Source organism: Pezoporus flaviventris, unplaced genomic scaffold (assembly GCF_033815535.1).
Source record: "Pezoporus flaviventris isolate CSIRO_AGI_PZ_B2104156 unplaced genomic scaffold, CSIRO_AGI_Pfla_v1 ptg000213l, whole genome shotgun sequence".
In the NCBI taxonomy this organism is placed as follows: Eukaryota; Metazoa; Chordata; class Aves; order Psittaciformes; family Psittacidae; genus Pezoporus; species Pezoporus flaviventris.
Genome location: NW_026892761.1, coordinates 3,971,297 through 3,992,566, shown reverse-complemented (window position 1 = coordinate 3,992,566; position 21,270 = coordinate 3,971,297). Strand labels below are relative to the sequence as shown.

General features: G+C 45.7%; 1 protein-coding gene across 6 annotated transcripts in view; it reads right to left on the bottom strand.

Annotated features, from left to right (window-relative positions):
• Positions 1-13,913, bottom strand: part of PHF20 (PHD finger protein 20) — a 47,557-nt gene extending 33,644 nt beyond the window's left edge. For 5 of the 6 annotated variants that reach the window (XM_061441718.1, XM_061441720.1, XM_061441721.1 and 2 more), the window contains exons 1-6: positions 13,860-13,913; positions 10,983-11,037; positions 5,887-6,001; positions 1,429-1,600; positions 1,148-1,232; positions 370-449 (exon numbers count right to left, since the gene is read on the bottom strand). In XM_061441718.1, coding sequence (XP_061297702.1) covers positions 370-449; positions 1,148-1,232; positions 1,429-1,600; positions 5,887-5,969 — 420 coding nt within the window. In that variant the 5' untranslated portion in view covers positions 5,970-6,001; positions 10,983-11,037; positions 13,860-13,913. Of the gene's footprint in view, positions 1-369; positions 450-1,147; positions 1,233-1,428; positions 1,601-5,886; positions 6,002-9,236; positions 9,366-10,982; positions 11,038-13,859 lie in introns of all 6 variants that reach the window. The other variant, XM_061441719.1, reaches the window with a different exon arrangement.
• Between the last annotated feature and the right edge of the window lie 7,357 nt (positions 13,914-21,270).

Here is a 21,270-nt window from a genome sequence, read left to right as displayed (position 1 = left end):
GTATTTTTAAGCTTTGTTTCCGATTGTGTAACCAGAGCTCACTAGGAAATTCTCTCTTTATGTTTTTTATGCTGAAGGAGAGAACAAAATGTTTTAACATAAAACTTATCTCTTGGGTTAAGAGAAATTTTCCCAGTCGTTAAATGAAGAAAACAAAGTCCTTTCACGACCTACCCAAAGCTATGCAGAAACATGAGACTCCCTAAAGGAGATAGGAAAGACTAAATATTTTGCCTTTCTTATGCACAATAGTTCTTAAGATTCTTCAACTTCATACAATTAAGGTTAAATATGGCAGAATTATTTCTCAACCAGGCACAATATTCAATTCAACTCAGAATATTCCAGTAGCAAACACACAATATTTACCTGATCTTTGGAAATAGCTTTGACATGAATGTTTTTGACAGTCTGGACTACACCATCATAAAACTTCACAGTGTATGTACCTAAAATTTGAAAACAAGATACTTAACAGAGTATTTGCTCCAATACTCTAGCTGTATTATAGATAAAAGCTGCCTTATCTGTGTTGTTAGAATCTTCAACAGCAGAGGTCTTATCACAGGCCAGGTAAGGGCAAAACTGACATTACCAAAAACCCAATTCTGGTAAGCATAAAGATGCATGTCTAAACTTAGCGTTGCTCCTTTGATATACCTGCCTCTCAAACAGCTTCGGGGGAATACTCCAACAGATAATTACACAGACTTTTTCTTCTTAATCTTAGAATATACAATCTGAAGAAAGCACAGCACAAGTCCTTCATGATTCCTTACTGATATTAAAAAAGGATGAGGAGAAGCATGACTGTGCTGGTTTTTCCATTCATAAAGGGGTTTTGCAGCTCTGACACCAGTTTTACTGCAATTGCATGTATCTCTTGACAATAAACTCCAGAAGAAACAGCTTTTCCCAAATATATACTTAAAGCAATTACTGACCCAGCAGAAAGTTCTTTTATGTCATAAACCGAATGAGAGGTTAGGTTAAAAAAACTTGATGGCAGACTAAAAACTACAACTGAAAATAGAGCTTTTCACAGCAGTTTTCTGTCTGCTGTACTCTCTCCACCTTCACAAGAGGTTAGAATACGATCAGAAATGCATTACTAACAAGTGTGACAAAACAAGAAGTGACTCCTTACCATCTTTGTTAACAGAAGTAACTTTGGCTGGATAGAAGCGACAATCAGACCAGCATGCCAACACCTGATCATTTATATGAAATCCCTACAAGATAGAAGTGTTTTCATCTGAGAATTACTGAAATCTGTAACTTCATTAAAACATCTAAATTGTTTTCCAATACTTAGACTAGACTGTAAAACTCATAGAGCAAGCAACACTGAAGCATTTTAATGGTCATAATTCATATAATTGCATATTAAATTGTTACACACTCAAATGTCCTCTATTTTCTACTTACTGCACAACCTTCTTCCTCCTGTAATCCTTCTTTTCTTAACTGTATTTTCTCTAAGGGACGCAAATAAGGACTGTCCCAACAAAACCATTCATCATATCTATGGTTCCAGCGTTTGAAATGGATAAGCACTTTTCCTTCTTCATAATCAATTTCTTCAATGTGAGCTGGATACCTGGTCAAAAGGTAGATTAAAATATTCCAATTAAGAACAAGGTAAGTGGCCTCAGGCACTCAACTACAGCATAAAACATTACACAGATGGAGCCTTCTGCATGATCAAGAGCAAAATATCTGAAGATCTGTTTCATCAGGTGCAGGTGCTACGGGGAGCAGAGTAACTACACTCTAACCTTTAGTTTCTACCATCTTAATATTACTCGATTTATAACTTGTATAAGCAATAAAGATACTACAAAATGATTAAGCTCAGCTCACAACAAATCCCAAAGTGAACAGCCAAAGCAAATACTGGCTGCAGGAAGAGGAGACAACCGAGTTCTTAGTCTGGGATGGAAAAAAATATAACTAGAATCAGGAAATCCTTCCCTACACCTAGAAATTCCACATATTAGAAAGAAATGATAGCTCCAGCTCCCTCTTCGCAAGGATAACACCTGGAATACACTCACTTCTCTGAGACATCCATCAACAGGCACCATGAATCATCTTCCCAGTGTAACTGCAAAAGCCCGGCAGGCACTCTAAAGCTCATTTAAGTTTTATATTCTCAAAGTTAAACTTCATCTGCAAAGTCCTGGGAATTTTAAATAAAAATGCCCCAGTATTTTACAAAAGGAATCTGAGATGCTTCAGATCAAGCTGTTTCTGATCAGGAAGACCTTAAAAACTCTGCATTTCTTTAATTGCATTGGTAATTTCTTGACTTCAGCGAGTATTTCAGAATCACAGCATATTTCACTCTCCCAACTGAAGGTAACACCCCAAGTATTGATGTTTCCCCCTCTGCAACAGTAGTGCCAGGAGAAAATCTTCTTGTCAGCATTTTCAGTTATTTGTGGAAGAAAGGAAACGCCCCTGAGGAAAAAACCAAAACCAAAACCCAACAACAAACAATTCCACAAGTATTCTTTACCTGATAAATCACATTTAAAAGGATAGCACAAGTGGCAATAGAAAGAAATGGCATCTCAACAGGATCAAGCCTGATGCTCAAAATAAACCCCAGACATGCAGGAATTAAGATTTAAGGCAACACAGACTATCACTCTACACTCCTCCAAGGATGAAAAGCCACCTAAAACTGAAATTCTTCAGCCAATCTGTATGTCCGGTCAGGATGTGCCCAAAAAGGCCACACCAGAGACTAATGCCTGCCTTAACACTCGCTGCCACGTGCCTCAAGCTATGCCCTTAGTTCATCCCAATATATTACCAAAACACATGCAGCAAAGGCTGTGGAAGAGAGGAAGACAAATGGGAGATACTTAGGGCAGGGACATCTCTAACTGGTTACCAGCTTCCCAGGAATGAAATGGCTTCTTTTGTGTGACAGTCAATGTATTTCGCATTTAGGTAATTCCAGGGACTACTCTGCACAGGTTCACAAGGGGGGAACAGTCACAGTCTTTCTACATATAACAACACAGTTCTATTATAGTATATTCTTACATACCTCAATAACTGTCGATCACTAAGTAATGAACAAAAGTCAGTATCCAGTGCAGCACAAAGTCCTGCATGAACAATTAAACCCATGGGACTGACAAGGCAAGCCTTAACAGGGTAGTACAGTACTCCAACATACTAATTTTCTTCTCAATATCCAAGAGCCTCAACCAGAAGTCTCTTAAAATCCATTTTAGTCACACAGAGTGAACTTGAAGAGGTGTTATTACAACAGGTAACACAACAAGTGCCATCATCTACTGCAGGCATCCAGTGCAGCCATGCTCTTTTCAGTAAGAGAGGATGCCTGCAGTCAGTCAGCACTGAGGAGTTCAAATGATCCAATGCAAAACCCAACTCAATTCAAGCAGGACAGCATGTGCACGTACATCATCACAGCAAGATCTCTGGGATCTCTCCGTTTAGGACTGCATCACAAGTGCAGTCCCACAGCTCCATCCTCTGAACTCCACCACTATGTACCAAACAGACCTTTCAGCATGCACAGAGGCACTGCCTGATGGCCAGAGATCTTCAGCGCCCCAAGGTCAACAGACACCATCACAAGGCTTTCGAGACAGCTTTGCTGCATCAACCAAGTCCTGAGAACTAAGCCAAGTACCAAAAGTACTCAGTGTACTCACTGGAGTTCGAGTCTAAGAGGTGACAAACAACTGCACCAGGAACTGAAGCGCACTTCCAGAACGTTATGATTCCAGAGTAAACACAAATCAGTAAGAGCTCTAAAGATACAAAATTCACTTAGCCCTTTGGCAAGGAGAAGACTGCACTGGCTACTCTGCTGGCATACACATTTCTTCTTCCTCTTCAACAGGGTTGGCATCACAATCAAACACCCTGAAAGTCCTGAACTGTCATTTCAGGGTGCAAGCCACTGCAAGGAAAGGCAGGTAAACAGTGCTTTGAGATGAAATACTTCCCAAAGCACTACTGCCCTCTGAGAAGAGAAGCAGTACTGAGCGCAGGAATTAAAGCCAGCCCATCGAGCAAACAAGAAACTTCTGCCCATGTTTAAGAGCCAACACCACAACAAGTACACACCAGAAAAGCCTGGACCTCTGAAGGTCTAGCACCAGAAAAAGCAACTTCCAGCAAACAAAGTTTTGCATCCATGTAAAAGGAGCACACTGGTGCCAGAGTGGTCCTGCTCATAGAATGGCAGGTGAAAGCAGCAGGGGAAATGAGCAAGTAGCCTGTCCTCTACAAATCCACACCTGGGGAGGTGTCAGCCCATCAGCACTGATATTGCTAAGAGAAAACAGATCCCCAGCTCTTAACAATTTTGGTTCACAAACCCTGAAAGCACACACACAGATAACCAGCCAAGCAAACACAGACTTTCTGAACCAGGTTTCAAAAGCTTGGCATGCAAAAGAAAGCTTTCAGAATGGGAGAGTTAATAACTAAGATGCAAGATCAAGGAGTTACAATTCACTGTCACAATAAGACAGGTAATTTAAGTTCAAGTGTTTTCAAAAAGCAAACAACACAGCTTGGTTTTGGACATGCATCATATCCAACATTCAAGTTTAAGCCAAGGAATACACAGAAAGTATAGCAGGTGCTGAATCTACCAAAGTTTTCCCATCTAAGAGCTGTATGCCATACTTTGAGATACTGTTGTTACCTAAACATGTCAGAAGGATGATCGTTACGGACACAAGTTATTAGGCTTACTCAAACACAATCTATACTGAACTGCATCTTAATAAGCCTGCAGCACAGACAGGCCAAGAAAACTCATTTTTGTAGGCATGACAATTTCTTTTGCTGTACAAACAAAGCTCAAGAATACAAAGATACATGCAGATTCAGACTGAAGCCCTACCTAAGGCTGGTTATGCAGGAAGGCCAACATAACATGCAAGCATGAGTTAATGCTGTACTTCACATTCTTTCCAAAAGAGCTGCTTACTTATTTTCACAATTCCAATCCCCTTGTACCTGGAAAGGGGATAAATACTCTGCATGCAATTAAGATGCTTTGGAACAAGCACACTATGTCTAAGGCAGTGCTCCATCCTTATGGAATGTCCACATGGTTTTCAACACAGATTTCTGTACACTTAACCCACCAGCAGGTTTCAGAGCCTGAAGTACAATCAAGTCTAACCCACGTAGGCTCTTTAAAAACAAATTCCTGTATTTAAGAAGCCTTTGAATCCAGCAATTTTCACTGTATGCTTCATTCCCTGTGCATTATTCAATGCTAGCTTTTGAGCTAACTTCCTACAACAATCATTTAGAAGGCTCAAAGCTAGCTCAAGTAGCTTTTAGGCCCTTTTCCCCTTCCTACTCTTCCTCACAGCTGGAGTCTGCAAGACAGGCTCCAGAGAAGACGTCTCAGTGTGGAGTATGTTTCCTTACCCAATTCTTTATTCTAACTCTAACCACCCTCAAATGAGCAAGGGCCATAACAATTTCAAGCCAACTTCAAAGCCTCTGAGTTCACACCAGCAATAGTGAAGGAAGCAGCGAGGAACTACCCTGGGTGTTCTGTACTGCAAAGGATTTCTCTCTCCGTATAGCACAGAACTTGGGGTGAATTCACAAGTACCAAAGTCAAGTCCCACTGGATTTATGAGTAGCCCTGTTTCCCAAACAGACACAGCACCAGTACACTTCTTTTTAAGGACTAGCACAACACATCACCATCTAGTGCCCATTACAACCACTGGTATATAAACGTTTATCAGTTAACTACTTTCCTACAAACCAATGACCAGGACTCTAAATATGGTACCAATACAAAATGTTTAAGATATTAAAGACTTAGAGTTAATATAATATGAATGGTTTTAAAAAAAATACCAGTTTTTTAATCTGTCACGGGCTTCCAACTGGGCTCCCACCTCAAAGTTGATCCCTCTTCTATTCGGAGGATGTTTTGTCATTTTGTAATATCAACACTGCTGATTTTATTCCCCTGAAAAATGCAATTAAATATCAATCACTAATCAAGACATATACAAGATAAGCTTAAGTACCATAATCCCCCAAAAGCTAGATGTTACGGGACCTCTGTATTTGCGATTTGCAGGAAGTAATGGGGATGATTATCTCCAACCAGCGTTCCCAAGTGACAGTGTGCAGAACCATGCCAAAAACGCGTTCCAAATGGGAGCTACTGGACCATGAAACATTGAAGCTCAACCTCCGTCCATCGGTCCAAGTTCCAGGTCAGTTGAGAACTCTGCAACCCAAAGTTTATTCCCAGCTGAGTTGGAAGTTTCATAATATCCTCTCCCCCCTCCCAGTGTGGATGAAAACAAGGAATCCTGTAAACAGGAAGTGGGCAAAACCAAACACAATAAGAAGCTTTCACAGCTACCATGATAGTGAAACACTCCAGCACACTATGTCGCCTCATCACTACAAACGCAGTAAGAGTTCAAACAAGCCAGAAACACGTAGTTTGACCAGTTTTAGAAGGCTGTCTATGCTGCCTGCGTTGTCTGCATTGCTTTCTTCCCCCTTCTCCATTTTAACCAGAAAATACTCTTCATTGAGACATGTTTTCAACAGATGATACAGAAGGTTTAAGAAATCTTGCCAAAGCAGTTTCTCTCAAGGTACATGTACTGGAAAGCTTGATGAGGAGCTATTTTCCCCGAGTTTTTGTCAGTCATTTCCCGCAGCTGTAAGATACAAAACCCATTCCTGTAGTCTTCAAGCTCACAAGGTCCAAAAATATGAATTGCTTTATTCTGTACTGTCCTCCTTACAATAAGATTGTGCCTTGATGATTCAGTTAAAGACATATAAATTTTTAATTAAAAACCTTTCTAGTCTTACACTAGAAGAACAGAGACATGCACTGGCAACAGAAATAAGCAGCAGCAATTTGTTTTACACAATGCATAAGCAGCAACGATACCAACTGAGCTGCATCTCCAAAAGGACCGATATTATTTTATGAAGAACTACTCTCAAGTTCAAATGTGGTTCAGAAAAGAAGAGATCTTTAGGAAAGTCATAAAGCTCCTATCACAAGACAAAGCTACTCCATCAACACACCCTACACCAGGCCACTTCCCGAGTCTGGCCACGGAGGCACCCTGACACAGCAGGACTCAGCAAGCCCTGCACAGCAGGCTTTTTGTTTCGCAGCTGAATTCAGGAACAGCTTCCTCAGGCAGATACACACTTGGTAGAACATTACAAGAGAAATTACTCAATAGAGTACCTCAACAAGTTAACCCAAAACACACAGCTGTAGAGGAAGACTGAAATGATGTATGACATGAGCTTCACAGGGAGCCATCACACAGCTCTTCACAAACAAGGCAAAGAGGCACCACTAAATCCCATCCGCATTTCACCAGCACCACCCTGACCATGCAGAGAACTTTGTTTCTTAGAAAGACAGCACTAACACAAGGACTTGCCTCCGCTTCAAGAGTTTCAGCCTCTGTCCTCCCCTGCAAGGACTACTTAAAAACCTTGAAGTACATCAAAATACATTATTAACAACCAACCCCAGACTAAAGACAGAGTCATAACTACAACTTGGAAAGAACACTTCACCCAAACATCTCTTCTAAGATCTTCTTCAGCAGAAAATGAATTTGTACTAACTCGGTAACCAAACTGAGACAGAGCAGGCTTTTCACTTCGGTAACCCTGGGAATCCATTATTCTCAAGTGCTCAAGACCACAATTAAAACAAGGGATAGATACCAGGTCTATCCCCAAAGCTGTATGGCTTTTCTCCAAAGCTTCTTATTCCACTATGAGGATTAGACCTGTTTCAGGTACAGGCAGTCCATGATTTAAACAAGTTACTATTTCCAACAGAAAATATTTCTACATCACTGAAAGTACACACCTGTCATTTAAACGGGAGAGCCTCTTCTTCCCATCCCAAAAGTCACCCGGTAATTTAGTTTTTGAAGATTATTCAACTATTCAGATACGTAAAAGGTACCAATTAGGAAAGCACATTTCTATGAGGGCAATGCAAATGGGAATACAGTTACATTAGTATTGATCCCTTTAGGGATCATTATTTTCATCCCAGAACACACTTTCTGCTCTGCTAACAATGCAGGTTCTGTATACCTGCAGCCATTCTTATTCTCTCCTGTTTTAAGCTGTCAGTGCTGAGCCCCAAGTCTGGCACATCACTAGTGCTAAACAGGAGAGGGTTCCTCTGGAAACTGGAGGAGTCTTTCACGTTATCATACAGAGCAAAAAACCAAGCAGTCATGGCAAACTTTCACTAATAACAGCCTCTACTGTTTTCTCTCCGGAAACAGCAGATCCATTGCAGCCTTCTTCAAACATTACCTACCTTTGCAAACACCATTTTCCAAATCACTTGTAGGTATGGTTAAACACCTATGGGCATGAACTATCAAACCAAAACCCTCGCCTTCAAACTCAGTCCTCCTTCCAAACTTCATACTGTCTCAGTTCAATACTGCATAAGCAGCTCAGAAGAATGACAAATACACTCCCACAATCCAGACTCTTAACAACTTAATTCTTCAGTGTATTTGTGCAAAACTCACAATTCCCCCTCATCAGAGCACAACAAAGAGGAACTCCATGAAAAACACAGTTATTTGACTTGAGAAAGAAGCATGGTGAACTTTGACATAAATATAAGCTTTCAGTGTAAAGCAGTATTAAGTTTTATTCTGGATGGTGAGCTTGCTGTCCAATGCCTCTCAGGGATTCTACATCACTGGTGATTCAGTAGGACTGCATGGTAGGACAGCGGGTTAATAACAAGCACTGGCAAAACCAGGGTATAGAAGCAACCAGCAAGACATTGCCCTGTGCTCACTGGAAATGCAGCACAGGTTTAACTGCACTTTGACACTGAAGGCAGCCCCAAGATTTTATTTGCAGCTTCTATACAAGCAACAAGGCACAAGCTTGTTTTGCTGCCTTCATATATAGCAGTATAAGCAGCTTCGATGCCGTAACAGGTTTACAGGTCACCTAAACTGACTCTACTGTTCTCCAGCAGCAGACACCGTTTCAACTGCTAGCATATCTATATGCCCACTCTGAAACGGCCAACGACTAAATCCAGTCACACTTTGCGCATCAGGTTTTATTGTTCTGCAATAGTTAGTTCTGATCTTTCACCATCTGCATGCATGACACCAAGCCTCACATCTTCATCAGTGGTAAAACAATGAAAGCCTCACCCAGGGCACCCCCTACAACATGCACGCCCCCATCAGGGATGGTCAATCCAGAGAAGTCCGTGGTCCCCACCACAATCGGAAGACCTTGCAAGTGGATGACCACAGCCATGCTGTGCTGAAGCCACACACCTGCAGATAAGAAAAGGTAATGGCTATATCAGACTACAAAACAGCATTTACAGACACCATTTACATTGTACAGTCCTAATGGCACCTGAGGAAGACTAAGTGCAAGTCTCACAAACATCTGAAGACCACTTTTAAAACTTGTGATCAGCTTCCCAAGTCAGTGCCAAAACCAACAGACCTCTATTGCCTGCAGAGTCAAAATCTGCCTACCAGGTTTGCCTACAGCAGCACTGTAACCATGAAGTATGCCTCACTGTATTCTACCCTCATATAAAGCCAGAAATAAACCCTCACCCTGTTAAAGCGCTAACTCAAAGGTTCTGTACCAGCTGTTCACCTGAAGATCCCTATGCTCCTGCCTCATGTGTTGTTTATGCATACTATTTCATAGTAAGATGAGTAAGTTTTAGGACACAACCCCAAGTTTCAGATGTCCTTAGCACTGGTACTTCACAACACAATGCCTCAGATTTTCAGTCAAGTTGGATTTTTTTTTAATGCAACAGGAGCAGAAATGGGAAAGATCTGAACTGGCCGTGAAGACACTACCAACAAATTCCAAGGAATACTGCATCACCTCCCTTCTTCTATGCAAAAGGCATTTCAAACCAGACACCGGACTACATGCAGTTCTTATCTGCACCGTGTACAAACCTCAATTAGATCTTAACCAGCACTCACCTCTTGCTTAGAAAGTTTCCCAGATTCAACCAACAACTACACAGGCAAATTCTTTGACTGAGCAACACAACAGTGAAATTGGATCCTGAACTGATACTGAAAATTTCCCCGAGAATAACACTGCACAGATAATTCCTCAACACTAAAACATTCCCTCAAACCACAAGAGGTACGAAGTATTTCATCTCCGACTCCTATTCTTCCTTTACAGTAGACTAACAAAACCAACACCAATAAAAAAAATAATCTACATTTACTCCCTTCTTCAGGCAAGACTAAAGTACTCTATGACAAAGTAAAAAGGGGTCAGCACATGTAAGTTACCCTCCCCAAAGCAAGATCCTCACACCCTGCCTAAGATCACACGACAGTGAGAATGTCATTTCTATCCTCCCAACAATAACTGTGCTGTCAGTTCAAACTGGTGGCGAGAGTGGCACAGACCAGCATGGCAGCCAAAATTATGAACATGGGCAATTGAGCAGAAAAACTATTTTTCTATATTAAAACCTATTTGAATTACCAAGTGCAATTAAAGAAATACTCATTGCTGAAAAGAACTCTTTTCAATCGTGCGATCATCTCTCATTTAGCTGTTCTGGTTTCTCCTCTTTCTTCATGTCACACTAAAAGACAAACACTCCTGAGCACTGAAGAACCAAAAGATTTGGGAAAAGTGTTTAAGTCACAGGAAATAAAGCAGGTTTTTCCTAAATAAAACCACATTCAAAAAAGTCTACTTGAACAAAACTGCCGTTTTTTCCACCAACTGAAAATGTGCAGTCTTTGTTTCAAGAATGTAAGGATTTAATTTAGAGAAATGCTATCCACAGTGGCTGTGCAAGAATTAAGAAAAATCTGAACTTTAAAGTAAAACTTAAAAAGCTTAAAGAAAAGCTGTAATTAACAAGAACAAGGATCCATGCTTATACTCACCAAGAAGAAACTCGTTCCTTATCTGGCTGCAAGCATTCCAAACACTGTTGTACGACTATAGGGAAGGAAAAACATAAGTCATGTGAATTCCAAAACTTTAAGTAGTTTAGAGTTCAAAGAAGTATCTTCTCTACACAAACGATACCCCAATCATACAATAACACCTCTGGAACACCCATTTAATCTGAAGATATTTCAGTACCCAGGGTCAGCAGGCTGCTGTGAGCCAAATTAGAAACTTCAAGAGATCCTTAAAGACGCTGCATCCACACACCCACATCAAATTTCTCCAACACTTATGCTTTGCCAAACAGAAGCCAGTAGCACCTTTACCATCACTCCTACTTTGATGCAGCAGGTATTTCAGAATCACCCCATTAACTAAGCTAGTGGGCAGTGTAACTACCAAACCTCATATATGCAAGTAACTCCAAATTCAAGGTACTGCCTGCAAATACCTAAAGAACAGCTCACTGACATGTTAAGTGCACCTTATGCTGCACTTCAAGGAAATAACAGCCAGTTTTACTTGGTGATTCTAGTTGAAATGCCAGGCTAAAGATGCAGCACAGATGACCATCACGAGCTCATCATCTCCACCCCTTTATCTCTTTTGCCTTTTTTGTTCCTTTCCCTTCCTCTGCTACAACTGCAGAAATACTTACCTGCTCTCCCCACTTCTCTATTTAACCACCACAAGGCAGGTAACACTTTCAAGTAAATTTTCTGAAACCTTCAAAGATAGCTAAATGCAATCAATCTGCCCCAAATCTAACACCTTCTTTTCCTTTCAGTTTTATGAGAGCTACTACTGAGAAACCCAGACAAATACCACTGCAATTATACTCCCATCTTCCAAACAATCTTTAACTCTGAGGACAGCAGCTAAAAAAAGAGAAAGCCTCCATTCTGAAATACCAAGTATGAGAAGCAGCCTACAAACAAAACTGAAACTGCCAAATCCGAGTGGAAGGGTCAGAACACCAGAGTGTTCTAGATTTGGAAGTACATCAAAATGCTTTTGCCAAACGACTACAGCAGGCTGGGATTCATACCACTGATTCACTTCTGATGTAACACACAATTCCTGCTCATACCAGTGGCTTTCTGATGCAATATCATGATGGTTAATGAACTTTAACAAGTCATCCTCCAGTACTTACAGGTTATTTATAAAACACAAAACAACAAACCTATACCTGAGGTGAGATACAAGCCTTCAACAAGATTAAAATCACAGGAATACTCTGATTCCACAAGCCTGGGTTTTCAAGGCATACCACAGTAAGACTGATTCTTTCTGAATATGTAGAAATAGCTTTTCAACTAGTCAGAGACACATTAAAAAAAAACCTTCTTGCATTCAGAAATAATTCCAACACCACAAAAAAGCAGCATAACAAATGGGGGAGAATCACTTTAAACACTTATCTCGCTGAAAAAGCTTCTAGCAACTCTAAGCATCTCTGGTTTTAGATCTTCTTAGTTAAGAAAGAATATATTTAGTGTGAAGGATATTTTAAGGTGCAAATTCATGTATCAGGCAGTAAGAACTCTCTCAAGGAAATTAAGAGTTCACCCGTTTAACAACTACAAAGACCTGCAGAGAGCTCAAGCAAGCTGCATTGTACCTTGTGGAAGCACAGTCTCCAGGTCATGAGAGTTCACCTCATCAATCCATGCATGTCTAGCCACATGAGCAAACACGAGCCAAGATGACCAAACACAGCCCTCTCCTGTCAGTGAGGACATCCTCAGTTGGATAAACCACATTCATCATGTGGCAGAGGGATCTGCGTTCTGGTCATATGAGAAATAACAGTTTCTTCATTAACATTCATGTTAAGACATGCAGGGCTTCTCCAGACTGCACAAGTGGCAGAAACAAGCTACAGCCGTTTGCATTATTCCAAGAAGCCTAACACAGCCCACAGACTGGGCACACCAATGCAATTCCTCCTGGTTTTCTACCTGAAGTGAAGCTGTATGCAGCTACTTCATGGCTCTGAATGCACCAAGTGTAACTGTCCTCAGAAGGCACTTTTGCCCTGCTAAACAGGTAGCCAGAGGCTTAGAATGCCTTTATCAAATCAAAACGGAATCAGGAAAAGAGTGGACCGATTCTCTTTGCCATTCTACACTTGCTCAGAAGCAAAATCAACAAAAACAACACCCTGCAGGTCTCCCTGGACAAACTTACTTACAGTGAGACTGTATTCATTTGGCTTAAGCTGGTGTTGCAGCAGCCTAAGGCTGAACCTATTGCACACCCTGGTCCAGGTGCTAACTGTCAGAGAGTGGCCTTGCATGACAGATGAGGAAAGGAAGCACACATGAGCTCAAAACCTCACGCGTCAATCTCAGTATTTTGCAAAGAACCAGTTTCTTCTTAAAAGAACATACCCTTAAGAAATGGGTAGGGACCAAGAATTTGATTTGCCTGCTCATTGTCTGCTTGGCTACAACATTTAGATTACTGAGTCTAATACTGTTCTGCACCCAATGCCAGCGTTTCAAAGTCAGTACAAACATCAGTATTAAGTAGGTCTGAAGTACTGCCACCTACATCCCTACTGCAAGTAAGACCTTGGTGTTATAGAGAAATCCACATTTCAGATGGGTATTTAATACTTCAGGCTACATGCTGGTCAGTAAGCTGACCAATTTACTCCTCAGTTTTGACCAAATGTCCCGCCCCTGGCTTTGAGGTTGCTCTGGTTGTTCCAGCAGCACCCTATATACTTACAGCAGACTGCTGAACCTAAGGCTTTTCGTATCAGCTGGTATCAACATGTATTTCAGCTACGAGAGGAAAAGATTCTGACCAAAACCAGAAGGAGTCAATAGGAAAGCACAAAAATAATCTGATAACGGTACCTGCAGCAGTAACCGGAGTTGGGCTTCTGACTCTTAGAAGAAATCTACCTGTAAAATCCATAAAAAGAAAGTTTGAGAAATATTTTTCATAGATGATTTATATCACCTGCAATACTGGCCACTGAACTCCCCCACAGGGCATCACTGCCAGTCAGTCAGTCAGTCAGTCAGTATATATAGTGTTCTGACACACGTGGCATTCTCAGTTTCATTACTCACTTCCCTCCTGACTGGACAGAGTCAGGTCTACCTTACTTGCTGATAAAGAAGACATTTTAATCTCAAATCAAGGGAAATCCTGCAAGTTACACTGCCATGAGCTTTGATTTGGTCTTCATTTAAGACAGCTCATTAAGCAGACAAATCATTTGTGTCTGTGCCACACTGGGAAGAATGAAACTCCCTTGGTTTATTACAAGAAGAAATAGGTGCACTTCAAGGCTGCTTGCTAAGGATGCTCAGTTCTACAACCGGAGCACTAGAGGTGTTCAAGACAGCTTCCTGACATGATCACCCTGTGGAACAAGAGGATGATCTCCATCTCCTTGGGAAGCAAGTGCCAAGTAGAAGAAAGAGAAGTCCATTTTAAAACTAGGATTTTAACATCAGCAACAAGATCAGGAAAGCCCTTTGGTACTGACTTCACACTGAATAAACAAACCACACTAACTGATGTTAAAATGCAGGTAGCTGCGTTATAAGAGCTAAAGGCACAGATGGAGACAGTTGTACCTCTTTTTAACCAGTTTCATAAACCCACGTGAAATGGAGTCCTTAAAACAAGGCAGACTGCAGCTGGCTATTCTGAAACAAGGCTGGCTGAAAGCGCTCAAGCCCAGTAAAACCACACAAACGCATGGCAACAAACATCAAGCCTCAAAGAGTACTTATATTCCAACATGCATTATTTTCTGCCACGCACATCTGCAGTCAGTCAGCACGGACACATTATACACCCAGATGTGCATGATCTTGCATTCATAAAATAAAGAGCCACCAGTTCCAAAAGGTTTTTTGGAACATACAGGTGATGCAGCTATTGGCATTTTGACAGCAAGGCCAGACCAAGAGCTATTTCTTACCTGAAACAAGTCTCTTCCTACAGGAAGCACGAGTCAAAATAAACCTGCAGGCAAGCAAGGAACAGAAGTACAAAGATGATAAGGGATAAATTGAAACAAAAAAGAAAGAAGTAGACTTGTTCAGCTGCTGAATGAACTATTACAAAAGCACTGCATAAGACTTGTCAATATGATGTACCATTAAGCACAAAGTATACACAACTTTTTTTGTTTAACTAAACCACTGCACCCACACAATTAGGCAACCATCAAGAACACACTCATGACAACCACTTGTGAGGCTGAACAATAAATCCGCCCCCCTACTTCACGCACACTCTTTAGCTCAGCTCGCAATACTTGCACAAGTGCTCACATCTGCTCAGGGCAGTGCCATACAGGCAGAAATGAGGAGACAAGTGACAGGACAGCTTTCCTACAGCAACAGCTCCCGTCAAGGTGTGACAAATCACAGCGACACACAGTACATAGCTCCTGGAGATGCAGTCATAAATAAAATATGTGGTTACATATTATTACCCCTGACAATTAAACCAGGGATCGCACCCTCCTTCCCTGACCAAGGGGGAGAATTTAGGTCAATATCACTGCATAGGTTATCCAGGAATTACAAGAGCAAAAGAAAGTGCTTCAGAGAATTTATCCAATTAACGGTAAGAATTAATTACATGCTTCTTACGTTTCAGTCAAGGCAGCACTGTTATGAGCAATTACTATTCCAGCCTCATTCCAAGCTTGACCTTAATGAATTACTCTGGATTACAAAAGCAAGCAGATTTTACTCTCAGGCTGCTCAAGTCAAACTTTACTTCCATTCAGGAGACATCAGCAAACTGATCCGCAAGAATACACTGAGCGCTTCCACAGGCTGATTCAGGTCAGTAACAAGTGAATCACCTTCAATTCCAGAACTATGGAAAAAGTTACACCAAGATTAAATTATACCACAAGTGATTCTTGCTGCAAGTCTTCTCACGTGGCTTTCTTTGGAAACTGGTCCTGTGAAAGGATCCTTGCTCAATTAGAGAAGCTTAAATGAACGTCCAAAGCATTTCTGTTAGCGATGCTCAATTACAAGCTTCTGTACAGACAGCTAACAAAAGGTTACTTTAAGCCATTAGCGCCGTTTTTAACAGTTCGGTTTATTCTCCTACAGCATAAACCACCAGTTTCTGTACACAGAAAGATGTTTATTTAATCCAGCCTGGACTCATCAACATTTAAATATCCTGATCTATTTTCAAGCATTTCAGGTAGAAGCAACAGCCTGGGATCATAGAAACACCTCTGATACCAGGAGGATTTTCAGTAAGTAAAACAGATACAACCATTTCCCAAAACTGAGAGTCTGCTTTGACTAACCAAGCCCTGCTATGACCACAGTCCGCACGTCCATGCAATAATGCACATCGACTGCAATAAGCCATGGCTGAACCTAGGCCTATCAGGAGAAAACATGGTGCCTCCCAATCACACGCTTTAACAGGTATAATATGAAGCAGCGCTTGGGTCAGGGCAAGGATCCACCGGTATTTGTGCTCCACAAAGACATCCTGAAGGGACAAAACGCGGCGGCATGGAGACATTCTCCAGCCTTCCCGGGACACCGCAGCCTCCAACCGGCGGTACCGCCTGCAGAGACGCACCCGGCGCGGTGACACCCTGCGGTGTGCCTGCCCTACGCGAGGTTCCTTCCCGCTCCATCCCCCGGGGCCAGGCGAGGAGCACCGGCCGGCGCCCGGCTGAATACCCCCGGGGCCGGCTCCGCGCCCAAGGGCCGAGGCGCCGACAACGGTACCGCAACTCCCGCCGCTCCCGGCCGCCGCCACAGCCCCCGCTCGGGCTCCGGCACCGCCGCAAGGTCACTTGACCGCCTCCGACGGCCGGGCCCTCGGCCCGCACATACTCACCTGCCCGCGCAGCCCCGCGGGGCTCGGGGCGCGGCCGGAGGGAAGGAGGAAGGGAGCAAAGGAGCAAGGGAGCAAAGGAGCGGACGGGGGCCGGCCCGGACCCCTCGGCCTCAGCGCGCCGGGCCGCGGCGAGGCGGAAGCGGCCCCGCTCGGCGCCCCAGGCCCGCAGCGCGGGAGGCGCCGCCCGGCCCGGCCCTTTGTGCGCGGGGACGCGTGCCAGCCGCGCCGCGCCCGGCCTCCCTCCCCTCGCCTCGCCACGCCGCGGGCCCGCAGCGCTGGGCAGGGCAGGCGGCCCGGCCCGCCCGGGCGCCGCCGCGCTCTTACCGAGGGATCTGTACGGGAAAAAGGGTTAGAACGGAGCCGACCCGCCCCGGGCCCCGCTGCGCGCCGAGCCCAGCGCCACCGACCGCGCAGCGACACAAAATGGCCGCCCCGATGCGGCGCCGCCAGCGGAGGGGCGGGGCGCGGGGTTCCGCCTCCTCTCGCGGCCCGAGGGGCGCGCTCGCCCCGCGCTGTGGGGCCGGGCTCTGGGGTGGCCGCGGCGGGGCGGGAGCCGCCCGTTACCCCGCGCAGCGGCACTGCCCGCAGGGAGCGCCCAGCCTCCGGCTGCCGGCCATGGGAGGCCCCGCGCCCCTCCCGCCGGGCCGCAGCGGGGCTCCGGGGAGAGCGGCCGCGGGTGCTCGTTCCGACGAGCGGAACCCTGCGGATCCAAATCGAATCCTGGGGGTTCTTCTTTCAGTCTCATGCTAGGTTAACGCCAAAGCCAAACGGACACAGAGGAGCACAAATGTTTGCAGGCTGAAGTTCATAGAATGACAGAACCAACCGGGTTGGAAAAGACCTTTAAGATCATCAAGTGCAGCCGTTCGCCAGCGCTGCCGAGGCCACCACTAACCCATGTCACTAAGCGCCTTGTCTGCGCGGTGTGTGAGCACTTCCAGTCGCGGTGACTCCAGCCCTGCCCTCGGCAGCCTGTTCCAATGGCTCAGACCAGCCCCAGCTCGGTGTGAGCAGTGCCATGAACTCACCTGGCTCACTGCTGGGGAGCGGCAGGGGCAGGATGCTGCGCTGGACAGGCGAGCTGGAGCCGAGCTGGCAGTGGGACCGGCAGGGCACTGTGCCACGGGAGCAGAGCAGGACCGCTGACAGTGACCCGATGAGCATGCATGGCCCCACAGCGGGCTGCAGTCAAGGCGCACGGGCTGGTGTGAGGGTGGGGATCAGGGCAGAGGAAGCTCCCCATGAGGCATCCTCAGTTCTCTCCCTTCAAGGCCAGTTCTACAGCTGTGCTATCAGAGCTGTCCTTGGACACAGGCAGCGGTGCTAACGGCATTGCCCTTGCTGCCGGAGAGCTGAGCTTGTTGGCCAGCTCCCTGTACCTCAACACAGAACACCGGGCACATGTCAAGGGCAGCGCCCTGGCCTTTTGCTTGCACTTGTCCACTGGAGGAGCTCCGCTCAGGAAGCACCTCTGGCACTGCCCACAAGAGGAAGCCAAGCAGCTCCAGCCTGACCAGCCACCCAAGGGACCAGCACGGCCAGCGGGAAGGGGTGTCCCTGCGCCGGTGGAGTTCACCTCCTAGCACAGGACCTGTGCGGGAGCCCTCGCAGCCCACGCGGGGTCACTGCTGCTCTGCTGCCGAGAGGCGGCGAGATGTGCACATCGTCCGCCCTGGTGGGGCTCGGGTGAGGGCCGGTATGGGTCAGGGGGGCTGCAGGCTCAGCCCCGCCACGGTGTGTGCAGGTGAGTTGTCTCTGCCAGCTCTCCCCACCGTGCCTCATCCTGCTCCTACCTGCTCCTGCTGGAGGTCCCCACAGGCCTGGTCCCAAGGTGCACACAAGGGGGGGAGATGAGGGACTCACCATGACATCGTACCTTCATCACACCACGGCTCCACATCCACACAGCTCCTGCCTCAGGACAGCTTCTCCCCTCTTCTTCGTTGGCCAAAGCGTCCAGAGGGGCTGGGAGCTGCCTGCAGATCTCCAGGGAAGGATGTCCTTGGAGCAGCGTGGGGGAGATGTGCAAACAAGCAGCACTTCTGCACCAGTGCACCCCCAGCTGATCCCCTCACCTCCTCCTTCTCTTTCAGGCTGCTTGCAGGCAGCAGGGACCCACTCTGAAAGGCCCCTCTTGTCCTTGAGGGGATGGAGTCTGGCTGTCTTATCCTGCCCCGAGAGCAGGGATAGCACTCATCACAGGACACCCCAGCACAGTATTTGGGCACTATTTGCAGTTGCAGCACCAGCAGGTACCAAGGCCAGGTGACATCAGGGAAGCTGGTACATTGTGGCTGAAACAATCCCCCAGCTCCTCTTGCACTCTCCACATCCCCCCATGACCCACCCTGTCTCCCCGTTGCCTGTGGTCTGAATGAAGCTCCAGACCTGGCACAGATGGGATGGAGTAGAGATGAGCTGGTAGAAGTCATTCGGTCTCCTCTGGGAGAAGCAGGAGCTTGTCAGACCAGCCTTGGGCTTCTAAATACCTTCATGTATTTGGGTTCTGCATCCTACCAGCACCGAGCCCCAACAGCTGAGGTCGCACTGCCCTCAGTGCTGATACAATCTCCCTTTATGGCACCAGCAAACACCGAGCACTTCAGGCAATGTGGGATGGCTTTGATGGTGGAGGCTGCATCTCCCCTGGGAAACACAGGTTCAAACCTTCATGGCCTGGGCAGAATCTTCAGCTGATGCCTCCTGCTTTGGAAGGAAAAGTCCAGCTCATGAACGACTCGATTCATCCCAAGTACTCAACTCCAGCAGGTTCCACTCATGCTCCAACTCACCCTGAACGCCTGGGCTTCCCCTGTCCCCTCTTCATGCCCGAGATGGTTCCCAGCTGCCTGCACCTACACCCAGCTCTCCCCACCATTAACCGTGGCTGACAAACACAGCAGGACAACAGGAGCTCCGAAAGCAGCAGCGCTCAGCAGCTACATCAGCCTTCTCCATCTTATCATGGTGGCTGTCCCGCAGACAGTCTGTGGGTGCGCTGGAGCCGAGCGCTGCTCTGCAGAGCCCCAGCTCAGTGCCACCTCCACCAGCCGGTTCTGCCGATTCCACCGGTGCTTTGCTGTGCCCACATCAAACCCGCCGTGGGGCAGCGTCAGGACAGGGGCCCTCCCGTCCCTGACTCCCTCGGGTGCTGCAGGGCTCCTGATGCAGTCCTGCCTGTTCCTCTGCTGTCCTCCCACAGGGCTGACTGAGCACAAAGCTCAATGCTTTAGGATTAGGCTAAAAACCTGCATGAAGATTAAAGTAAAACTGGCCTCCTACTCTCTGGATTTTTGGGGAGGTGGCACAAGCTCCAGGCACCTTTGTTTTTGAGGAGAAATGAAGCATCTGGTGGGCCAGGAGAAGGGAGACACCTCCCATCTACAAGGGGAGGAGACAGTGCAAGCTTCTCTATTGAGATGGGTGGCCTCATGGTCACCGTGTCCTGAAAAGCACCAGGCAGTTGCCAAAGCTGAGCACTAACTTCTTCCATCACAAGCTGAACCCACAAAAAGGTCCCACAAATCCATGTCTGACTCCCCAACAGCTACCCAACATCTGCAAGTGGAGCATGGACAGCAGGCCTGAGGGCACGGTGTCTACCAGCTGCATTCAGTAACTGGAAAAATTGCTTCTACCAGTTTTGCTTGCAGATTCCCAGGACACGATCACAGACACAGCAAGAGGCTCCTGCCAGGCTCTGTGAATTTTAGACTCAAAACAGGCCAGAAATTCAACATCACCAACCGGAACACCCAGCATCACAAGGGTGCTGGCCCCATCGGGACACATCACCCTTCTGTGACCACTGGCAAGTCTGGGGCAAGCTGCTTTGTCTCAAGTGCACCATCTCCAAGTACTGTCCTTTATCAGTTTCAACCTGTTCTCTTCCAAGTTCCATTGAGTGTCCCTTACCAGCTGCCTGAGAATTAAGAGCAAACCAGCCTGCAGCTTGGTTTCCAAGCACTTACATCATGCTGATTCCCAAACGTTATTCATGAACACTGACAGGCAGGCTGAAATCAGCAGCTCTGGGTGGACGTGACCATGCTTCAGAAAGTCACACAGACAAGAGACAACCATGGAGATTGTATTTATTATTATAACAGAGGAGAGGCCGCTTTACTGACTCGTATTTACAAACCTGTTGGCAAAGAAAATAATATCCAGTGTCATTTATTAGCCTATTTTACAGCCCTGGCAAAAAGCATTCATTTATAATAGCAGCAAATGCCTATGGTTTGATTGACTGCTACAGCTAAGTGCAAGGAATAACATGGATCACTTACGTGGTGGCTGGCTCCAGGCAAAGCCCGACAGAGGCACATGCATCTGCAGCCCAAAGAGGGCTGGTACCACAGGTCTGAGCCTGGTCAGAGATTCCAATGCCAGGACAGTGGCAGTGCCAGTAACCCCCTG